We start from the raw sequence: 11353 nt of genomic DNA, 5'->3' as shown, positions 1-11353 counted from the left end.
TGAGACAGTAGAGCCCTGGGAAGGGAAAAAGAGAAGATGGAGGAGTCTATGGAACCTCAGCATTGGAAAAGGGCAGAGGGACCCAGGGCCCTCTGAGTTCCTCACTTGAAGACCCCATATTGAAAAGCCCTTCCTTGAGAGCTTTGGTACAATCCTGGAATCCTGGAATTTTAGTGTTTCAGGGATCTTTAAAGATGATCTGACCCATTTCATACATGAGGCCATCAAGGGCTAAAGAAGGAAGATGACTTGCTAAAGATTACACATCAAGTCAGGAGAAGAAGTAGAAGGGTTGAGATCTCTTGTTTACTTGTTCTATGGTGCCCCACTACTTCTAGTTTGGGCATGCTCTGATTCTTACAGGATCTCAGAGGAAAAGACCTCGGAAAGCATTTTCTATGGCTTCCAACTGAGCAAGTCTCTCCTAGAGTATCCCTGACAAGAGGAATCTAGCCTTTGCTGAAAGATTGCTAGTGGTTTATAGTTAGCTCTGAGAGCAAACTTTTCCATATACTAAACAAATCTACTCTGTAACTTCCACCTACTGCCTTGAATTCATCCCTCTGAAGCCAAAATAAGTATTTTATTATTCTGGAAATGATTCCCATCTTAATACAGTCTAAGATTGCATTATCATTTTTGTCTGCCGTATCCCACTTGGGATTCATAATGATATTTAAAGCCCACCAAGACCTCCAGATTGTTCCCCACATATACTCTTGCTTGCCATATGCTCTCTATTCCATACAAAATCTTAGAATCACATGGGAATAGGGCCATTATGATATTCAGGAGATGGGAAGGTTGTGTTATTTGTTTCCCTGACCACGATACCACCTAAAATTTCATGAACAAACAAAATTCCTAAGCACCCCTCTTTTTTGGGTGGGGGCTCGATTGATCTCTTGAAGGGTTCCAGGAGATTCCTGCCATGTCTGGGAGAATCTAAGGATTAAAAGATTTAGAGTTGGAAGAGATCATCTAACACACTCTCCCCACTTCATTATGCCAATGAAGAAACCGAGGCACAGAGAAGTTAAGTAATTTGCTCAGGGTCACACAGGTGGTAGGTAATCTAACTAAGATTCAAAGCCACTTCTATTTCTATCTAATACGACTCCTGAAATCGAAGCCACCCCCCTGTAAGACTGATTAAAATGGAGAATAGGATGAGCACAGTCATTCATGAAAAAGCTTATTAGGCCTTGGGGGACTTTCACTCTGTATAGGAAGAGGGAACCACTCCATATATGAGATTATGCAACTTTCTTCTGAAATTTTAAATAATAATAAAAAGTACATCCTAATAAAATGATATCTAAGAAATATGTGGAACAGTTGAAGGAATTGGAGATGTTCAGGCTACAAAAGATAAGACTCGGAGGGTATACGAGAGCTATCTATTAGAAAGGTTGTCACATGGAAGAACAGCTAGTTCCAAAAGGCCTCAGAGGTTGGCAATGGGTAGAAGATGGAAAGAGGCAAATTTCAGCCTAGGTTCAAGAAAAAGACTACCTATCCAAAAGTGAAATGCTCTATCTCTGGAGGGGGTGGATTCCCTATCACTGGAGGTCTTCATACTGAGACTGCATGACCACTTGTCATCTATATAGTAATGAGAATTCCTTCTCAAATATGGTTTGGACCAGGTGGGTGCTGAATTTTTTTTCTGGTCCTAAAATTCTCTGATTCTTGCTGAGTAGAATTTGGATACGGAGGGAGGAGCGGATGGGGGGTATTCTAGGTAGTTGAAACAACATAAGCAAAAGTTCAGAGGTTGTTAACACACCTGACTTAATGGTACACCTCCAGTTTGACTTGAATGATCCTATAGTAGGATCATGAAGAACTGGGTTGGACCTAACTATGGAGGGACTTAAATGCCAGAATGAATAGTTTAGGTTTTTTTCTTGGTCCCTGAAGGTTTCTATTAGATAAGTGATATGCTCAGAACTGTGTCTTTGTTGAACTCTTCATTCAGTGTTTGTAGAACAAATTGCACAAGGGAGAGGCTAGAGGCAGGAAGAAGAATGAGGAAGGTATTGAGGAGTCCAGGTGGGAAGTGATGAGGGCCTGACCTAGGGCATGTGGCTGTGTGGGTGAAGGGTATAAGATAGACCCGAGAGGTATTTTAGAGGTAGAATCAGTAGGACTTGGCAACTTACTAAGTGGAGAAGGCTTAAAAAGAAAATTCAACAACAAAAACACCGCCACCACCGGTTATTTGTGCAACGCCTCAAGTTTTGCAAAGTGCTTTACATATATTACCCAATTGGAGATAATGTGGGATCCTGAGCCTAGGTGACTGGGAAGAGTTTAGTAGTATCAACTACAGAGACAGGCAGAGTAAGAAAGAAGAGGAGTTCTGTTTGGGACATACTGACCCTAAGTTATTGTCAGGACATCCCTCCAGGTGGAGAGGGACAGCAAGAATCTGGAGATACTGAGAAAGGCAGTCAGGGATTTAGACATAGATGTGAGAGCTAAAAATCTTAGTCATATCTGTATGGGGAGTAGGTGAACTTAGTGAGGTGGAGAGTACCTAAAGTAAGGAGAACAGAAGATAGGATCTTAGAGAACGCCCATATTCAGGGAAAAGATAGAGGAGGAACTATCAGGGTCAGAGAAAGCCGAGATAGGAAAAGAACTAGGAAAATGAGGGGAAGGAATGATGGAGAACCTTGAAATAGATGACCTAGATCTTTCTCCTTGAAGTAGGAGGCAAGGTCAGTTGCTGGATACATGATTTTGGAGAAGCACAAAGGGCCCTTTGGGGGTTAGAGAGGGATATTTGTAGTCTACTGAGATGGTAGCCTGCATAACTTTCTTCAATAGCATTCAGCAAACAAGGCACTGAGAAAGCCATTAACTCAGTTTCCCCAGTCACAGGTCCAAAAACTGTCATCCCTATCAAAATGGATCTCCCCTATGCCCAGGTACAGATTGATCAACATCTCCCATACCCAGTCAGAGATCCATCGACTTCTCCATTAAAAATACAACAATTTCCACATCCCCAGCCACAAATTCCTCATTATCTCCCGCATGTCCAGGCACAGATCCATCGACACCTACATCCTCAATCACAGATCCCCCATCCTCAACCCAGGCTTATTACTTTCCCTATACTCTGACATAGATGTACTCTCTGAAACTTCAACTCTCCTAAAGTCTGGGGGAGAGAAAGGAGGAAGCATGTGCCAGGGGGCCTAGCTACCACCACTACCTGAAATATTACCTTTCCTCATGAACCAATGGAAGTAAGCCAGAACCCTTCACCTAATAGTCCTAGGAACAGCTTCATCCATCCCCACTCTACACCCCTAGATCACTAGCTCTATTTCCAACCCTGCCCTTGCAGCCATCCACCAGGAGAGCAGTCCCTGGAAGGAAATGCTTTGACAGCTTCCCCTGAAGGTACTGCAACCCTTAGTTCTTCAGCAGGTACAGCTACTGAAGACCTATAAAAGAAAGTTCTTGTCACCAAAGTCCTTAGCACTGTCAAATGGTTCAACATCAGAAATGGATATAGTTTTAGCAATGGAAATGACATTAAAGAAAATGCATTACCATCTGTCTTGTTCCTATACCTTTAAAATGCTATATGTGCTGTCTCCCCTCATTAAATTATGAGTTCTCAGAACAGGAATTGGCTTCCTTTTACTATTTGTATCTCCAGTGATTGGCACAAAGCAAGTACTTAATTAAAAGCTTTGTCATTGATTCATCTTATCATTGTCATCATATCATTCACTTATGCTTAGACATCAATCCATAAAACCTCTTATCACCAGTCCCAGAACCATCAATTTCCCCAACCCACTCACACAGATCCGTCATCTTCCCCCATACCCAGTAACAAGTCCATTCTTAATCATGGGTCCATCAACTCCCTTATCCTCAGTCACAGATTCATAAACTCTTCTTCATCTCATTCTCTTATCCTCAACCACAGAGAAAAGATAACAGAGGATAGCACCTTGGAGAATGTCTACGTTTAGGGAAAAGTTGGAGGAGGAAAACTAGCAGGTTTAGAGAAAGTATGGTCAGAGAGGTAGAAGAACTAGGAATGGCAAGAAGAAATGATGAGGAACCTCAGTGTATCCTCAACTTTTATTTTCTCTTTAAGAAGATTTAGGAAGTCTAGGCACAAAGTCACAGAACCTTTTTTAAAATCCTGGCCCAGCTATTTGCTTACCTGGGTGACCTCAGGAAAGCTACTTAAGCTCTCTGGGTCTCAGTTTCCCCATCTGAAAAAGAGATGATGACCTCTGAGGATTTAAATTGGTGATCTTCAGCACAAGGAAGTAGAAATAGAGAAGGTAGGAGGGTAAAAGGAATGAGGAGCAGTATGGGGCAGAGGATCTAAGGCAAGGGTTTGGGCAAAGGTTCTTAAATTTTTTGTGTTCTGGACCTCTATTGAAGTCTGGTGAAGTTTATGGACCCCTTCTCAAAATCATGCTTTCAAAGGCATAAAATAAAATACACAGGCTTACAAAGGAAAGTGAAAGGTTAATGAAAACAATAATACATTTTTCCTTCATCCAAGTTCACAGAGCCTCTAAATCTATCCATGGACCTATGGACCCCAGGTAAAGAACCTTTAATCTAGGAGTTGATGAGCATAAGGTTGGATGTAATGGGAATGACTGGGAAGGAGAAGAAATGTTTAGGGGAAGGAAAGTAGATGAATGGAAGGTATGTGAATATAGAGGTGAGAGAGGGAGAGAGAAGTGGGGAGAATGGGGTTACAGAGAAGATGGGGAAGATGGTAGAGAGAGAGATCTCCTCTCTGTCTTCACATTTTCTCCATCTCCTGACCAAACTTTTGGCAGTTTCTCAATAAATTCCTCATCTCAGCACCTGAATGAAACTCTTCAAATCTTGGCTCTTTAGCCCCAGGCTTTTCTCCTTGCTCTTCTCCTTTCTCCTGGCTCCTTTTTCCCTGCTCAGACCAGCCCTCCCAGACAGAACCATTGGCTCACCCTTCAGGAAGGTGAAACATAAAGACCTCCAGTGGATATGACACTTGTTTCTTTGAGAAGAGGGTTGAGTGAGGGCCAGACAAAGGATCTAGGTCGCTACCAAAGCCAGTGAATTCCAGGCCACTCTGACAGGCCACCAGGCAAGCTATAGACACCAGGGCATTCATGGACTTATTCTCCCACTTTTTCTTCCTTTACCGTCTTGCTCCCTTTCCCCAGCCCTGGCCTCAAACCACTGCTGCTTCTTTCAGAGAGAGGAACCCTTTCTGCCAGAGCAGAGAAGGTGTGCAACTTCTGGGAGAAAGTGAAGCAGTGCCTAAGGAGAGGGTCCCCTAGCCCTGCTGATGACAAGAGAAGCTATATCCCCATTGGCCAATCAACTAGGGTTTTTATGACCCTACATGATAGCTAGGTCTCCTTGGAGAAACCAGAGAGAGAAGCACCTGCCTCCTCCATCTTCTCCAAACAGCATCTGCCTCCTCCTGTTCTGCTCAACACCCTCCCCAGGAGATTAGCCAGGAATAAGTTTCCTGGGAATTCCTATTATCAGAATTTTATAGAAATAGTATATGAACTGGGAGGGCGAGAAATGAAGGGAATAAATATGTAAATATGAATTATTAGAACTCTTCTTCAAGTTCCCTTAGCTCCTGATGCCTTCTTTTGCCCTCAACCCTCTACTTCCCAGGAAGAGAAAGAAAAGAGAAAGGGGCATTAAGAATAGGAAGGGGCTAATGGACAGAAAGATAGGCAGATGAAATGATCAGGAGTGATAGTCAGGGGGACATGCAGAGGAGGTAGGCAGGGGTATAAGGCCAGAGTAATTGGGAATGGGAGACAGGTAGGAGAGATAGGCAGAAATATTAGAGGAAGCTCTTGATACTAGGAACTCAGATGTTTCATGTTTAGTCTTTGCCAGAGTTGGCCCTATGCATAGCCAAAATAGGGAGCCACCTATAGTTTGAATCGAGAGAGGTTGAACAGCTCCACTTGGAGAAATTTATTGGTGTATCAGGCCACCATTGCTCTTCTTCTCCTGGTTCTGAAATCTCTACCATCAGGGTCATGATTGCTACCCCTGCCTTCTCTGCCCCAGCCCCTTACCTTTTCTCTGTGTCTGTGCTTCAAATGTGTTTCTTGTAAACAACATATTGTAAGTTTCTGATTTTTAATTCACTATTATCTGCTTCTGTTTTGTGGGTAGCAATCATGATCTCAGGCAAAGAAAAAGAAAAAATAAATCTAATTAAAAGAGATAAGGAAGAAAACTGTATCTTGCTAGAAGGTAACATGGAAAATAAAGTAATATTAGTACTAAGTATATATGTATCAAATGGTATAGCATCTGAATTTTTAAAGAAGTCAAATGAATAATCAGAGGAAATAGACAATAAACTGTACTAGTGGGGGACCTCAACTGTCCCCTCTCAGAACTAGATAAATCTAACTAAAAAGAAAAGTTATAGAGGTGAATAGAATTTTTAAAAAGTTACAGACAATAGCTCTCTGGAGAAAACTGAATGGGAATAGCAAGGAATATACCTTTCTCAGCAGTACATGGCACCTACACAAAAAATGGACTATTTATTAGGGCATAAAAACCTCATAATCAAATGCAGAAATGCAAAAATAGTAAATGCATCCCTTTCAAATCATAATATTGAATGCAATAAAAATTGCATTCAGTAAAAGCTTTGGAAAGAGTGATTAAAATTAATTGGAAACTAATCAAATCCTAAGGAATAAATGAGTCAAAGAACAGATCACAGAAATAATCAATAGTTTCATTAAAGAGAATGACAAAAATGAGACAATATACCAAAATTTACAGCATGTAGCCAAAGCAGTACTTAGAGAAAATGTATATCTTTAAATGCTTACACCATTAAAATAGAGAAAGAGCAGATCAAAGAATTGGGCATGTAACTTTTTTTTTGGTAATACAACAACATTTAATTACTATTTTAACAGATAGGCAGTGACTCATTGTTGATGCGAGACTCATTCCTGAATCAGCTGTCTTTATACAGTCAAGACCACTAACTTGTTAGAGCAAAAGTTAAAATTAATACAAAACCAGCAGAATAAAAATGAGGAAAAGACAGCATGCAATTAAAACAACTGCAATAAAATTTAAACAAGTTGACTCTAAAAAATGAGAAATAAATGGAGCACAGGACATTGACAATTATTATAACAATTTCATACAGTTTAACCAATGTAAATCAATTGCCATAATTATGAGTCTCACAGAACCTGAAAACTGCCTTAGTCAACAAACACTTGATCTATTTGCTGAGTAGAGGAATATGACAAATGAGAACACTACCCATTTAGAATATAAACAGGTTTGTAAAAATCTTATGGAAGCAAATGGTGGGAGGTTGTGGCAGCATTATCTCATAAAACTGGGAAGCAGTGGAAGGTTGAAGAAATATTGGGGAGTGACCCAACTAATAGGCATCCATCCTCAGGGCACTGAAGATGAAATTGGAAAGAAGAGGATAAAGAGATCAAAGATGGAAAATATCTGAAATAATCTTGATTAATAAACTTTTTCACCATCAAGGTAGCATAGCTATCACATGTGGACTTTAAGAGCACATGAGGGGTGGATAGAGCACTGGCCCTGGATTCAGGAGGACCTGAGTTCAAATCCAGCCTCAGACACTTAACACTTACTAGCTGTGTGACCCTAGGCAAGTCATTTAACCCCAATTGCCTCATCAAAAAAAGAAAGAAAGAAAGAAAAAAGAGCACATGAGGAAGTAGAAATGGCGATCAAAGAAAATGAAGATGAGAAAATCGGTAGGTGGCAGCATCATTTGGAGGGCACTGAGAGATCTATTCTCAAGGTATCTGAAAGGGAAGGTGGCTAAAGTGTGGAAAAGCATCTCAGACTATACTACTAAAAAAGAGGAAAAAGAAATTAAGAAAAAGGGGACTTAGAAAATATCTGTAACTACTTTCCCTGCCTATATAAAATTTTCTAAGAATAATCTACACACACATTGAGTGCATACTTAATAAAGTTATTAGAAATCAGCAAGCAGGCTTTCACAATTGAAATTCCACATAGTTATCTTCACTATCACACAACTGACAGAGAGTGGGAGATTCCACTGTGCTTCCTATTAATGAAATAAAACAAGCATTTGATTTGGTAGAACAAAACATCACCTTAGAAGCTCTCCTCCACCTTGGCTCCTCTACATAGATTAATAGTATACACTATCACCTGAAACATAAAAGAGAACCTTGTTTCAAGATGCACTACTTGGGAATCTGTCAAATGAGGCAAAGACTAGGATATGGGTGCCAAATCTATCTGCTACTGTCCTGGAAAAGATCCACTGCAGGGTCCATATGGCAGAGGAGTTTTCTGGAGATGGTGATGTCCTCTAGATGCTTCTACTTCAGGGATGACACCATGTTAATTGCTTCAAGATTCAGAATGCTGCAGAGTAGAGCCTCCTAAAAGAGATCCATCAATTCCTTAAAAGAGTTAGGCCTAACACTTCATACAAGAAAACACCAAATGGATGAAGACTGCTTATTGTCCAGAAGATTAGATGTAACTGAAAGGACAGCATATATAACTTGTCCATCAGCAGATATCTGGGATGGACATAGCAAATGGAAGACGAATTAGGCCCAGAATTGAACAGGAGGAAGAGAACAAGCTGAAATGCCTTTGTGCAACTGTGAAGTTCTTCGAATGAGGCCAAGTTTCTCCTTAAATCAGAGTAAGTCCTACCTATTTAATACCAACGTTCCTCTTGGGGACGTGCTGCTGGGAAGTGGAGCATGATGATCTCCACAGAAGCCATGTTGAAGATCATCCAGGGGACAAAGGAAAGGTTTCTGGTGAACCTGAGCAGGGTCCAACACATTCCAAGCAAGGAATTCTGGAGCAGGGCATCATCAAGAAAAGTTTGATTCCAAAACACAGGTCTGTCACATACTGAGAGCAAGAGACAAGTAGCTGGCAGCTTCAACAGTATCCTCTTGATGTCCAAAGAACACAAGGAAGAAACATTAACTACAGTGTGGACTCCCCTGTGATTATTTTAGGGTAGACAATTTGGAAGGAATGGCCACACATTCCTAGACAGATCCTGGAGGAGTACAAGTACTGTGCATCACAAGCAATTAAAACGCCAGAGATGAGGGCCTGAGCCAGCCACCCCTTTTCTACAAGACATGGCCTGCGCTTCTGCAAAACTGTAAGCCTGTGGCCTCCAAGACAATGATCTCTGCAAGGTAAGCTATGAATGAGCAAATGAAGCTCTTAGAGCTTCTTATACTTACAAGGGAAGAATTTTTGGCCTCAATGGACTTAACGTGAAGGAAAGAGGTGGGCATCAAGAGGCACCAGGAGTCTCAGGATCTTGTGTCCCTGTCATAACCTCCATGTGGGACCAAAGCAAGTGCTGGTGAGACCCCAGAGGCACAGTTGATATTTGAAAACTGCTTCAAGTAGTGCCTGAGGAATAGTTGTGACAGCTGGCCTTGGGTGTCCACCAGAGTTCAGTTATGGCCCTGTTGCTAATTCCTGAAAATGATGCCATGAGGCAGGGAAAATCTTGACTCATTTCTGTCTTCTTGTAAATATCATGGTGCCCAAAGTACTTGGAGGGCAAAATGGGGTTGTCTCTCAGGGCTGAAGGAAAGCACCGTGGCTACGAGTTTAGGGAATTCACCAATTCAATTCCTCAGATCTTCCAGGGACAAGTGGCTTTTCTACAACCCAGCCTAGGAAAGGGCTTGGGCTGCAATAGAAGCTTAAGTAATATATGGGACAATTTTTTAAAAGACAATCAATACAAGCACCAATGATACAAAGCCATTTCTCATTGCCTTTTCCTGTCCACTTACTTGGGAATGTTTGGGAAACTGGGAATCTCTGCTCAGGAGTGATGCCCGCAATAGCTCTGTCAGCTCATCAGCTAGGCTACAAGTGCACACTTAAGTCTTTTGACACTTTATTAAATGCACAGCAAGATGAACTGTCTCTGATGTTATTGTACACAGGAGAGGGAGGAGGGCAGGGGAGTGGGAACCTGTACAGCTTTCCTCTGCAGATGAAAAGTCAAGTCTCTCTGGTCCTATTACTTCCGGTTGAGATTAACCCATGTTCTGACGGTTACCATAACCCCGTGGATGCGTGTCCTTCCAGTCGTCCCAATTACGTTTTTTGTGTAGTGCGTCTTCATCATCCTCTTCTGATTTTGTTTCCTGATCCTCCTCTTGTTCTGCCCCTTGATTGATGTTCATGGTTGTGTTCTTGAGTGGGTCCCATTTTTGGCGCTGCTCACACCAGTCATTCACCGTCATGGTGGCCAGGCTCGGATAGCCAGAGCCAAATACCTTGGCCTGGGCAGTGTCCCGGGTGAGAACAAAAAGTTTGGGTGGAGGTCTGTTCTGTGGAGCCACGGGAGAAGGTGGTGCCTGTTTTCCTGTGTCTCGGGCTTTCAGGATCACTAGTTCTTGGTCAATGTTCTCAATCTCTTCCAAACTGATGTTGACCCATTTCTGTAAGTGAAGTAGGTAATACTCTCGGACTTGTTCGTCCTCTGCTCGGCCACTTTCCACAGCAGACTCCAGAGATGCCAACTTGTTCTCCAGCTCCTTCTTCTGTTTGTATCGTTCTATTTTTGCTTGTCGATGGGATGCCATGGCAACAAGGCTTTGCCGGCTACCCGAGGGCCCGTCCCCCGATTTTTTTCCGGGGGTATAGTCCTGGGTTGCCGGAAGCTCAAACTTGGCGATCTGGTAGTTGTGACATTGCTTTAAAAAGTTCATGAAATGGGCGCGGGCGGCCAGTACTTGTTCCAGCCGGTGGTTGAAACTGACCTGCTTCAAAGTGAGGGCTCCCTGGAGGGCTGGTACCATCAGATACTTCAGGTCAGCGGAAGAGATTTCTTCCAGGTCTTCGTTGGAGCTGAACAAGTCAAGCTGCGCCATCATGCGGGATTCCTTTTCTAGGCTTTCTAAGCCCTGCTTCACCTTCTCTTGGATGAACCTGGAGTTAGTCGACTCGTTCGTGTCCTCAACTTCACTTAGGAGCCGGCGGCCGGTCTCTAGCAGCTGCGGCAGTCGCGGCCTGGCCACCTCCTCTTCGGTCACCGTAGCTACTGCCTCCGCCATCTTGGGGAAGCTGAGCGTGTAACTTTAAGAAAAATAGAAAAGGGCGCAGCCGTGGGCAACGCCCCGGCGCTGGATTCAGGAGGACCTAAGTTCAAGTCCGACCTCAGTCACTTGACAGTTACTAGCTGTGTGACCTAGGGCAAATCACTTAACCCTCATTGCCCAGAAAAAAAAAAAAACCCGAACAAAAAACCAAAAGCACAAACATACATTAAAAC

The 11353-nt window shown here is 42.5% G+C and overlaps 1 protein-coding gene across 1 annotated transcript; it reads right to left on the bottom strand.

Moving 5' to 3' along the window:
- Positions 1-10112: 10112 nt before the first annotated feature.
- Positions 10113-11135, bottom strand: LOC122751967 (immunoglobulin-binding protein 1-like). The gene has a single exon (XM_043999220.1). It carries the CDS (start codon positions 11133-11135, stop codon positions 10113-10115), a length of 1023 nt encoding a protein of 340 aa, XP_043855155.1.
- Between the last annotated feature and the right edge of the window lie 218 nt (positions 11136-11353).

Source organism: Dromiciops gliroides, chromosome 3, assembly GCF_019393635.1.
Source record: "Dromiciops gliroides isolate mDroGli1 chromosome 3, mDroGli1.pri, whole genome shotgun sequence".
Classification (NCBI taxonomy): Eukaryota; Metazoa; Chordata; class Mammalia; order Microbiotheria; family Microbiotheriidae; genus Dromiciops; species Dromiciops gliroides.
Note: the sequence above shows the minus strand (reverse complement) of the source record. Positions and strands in the feature narration are given on the sequence as shown.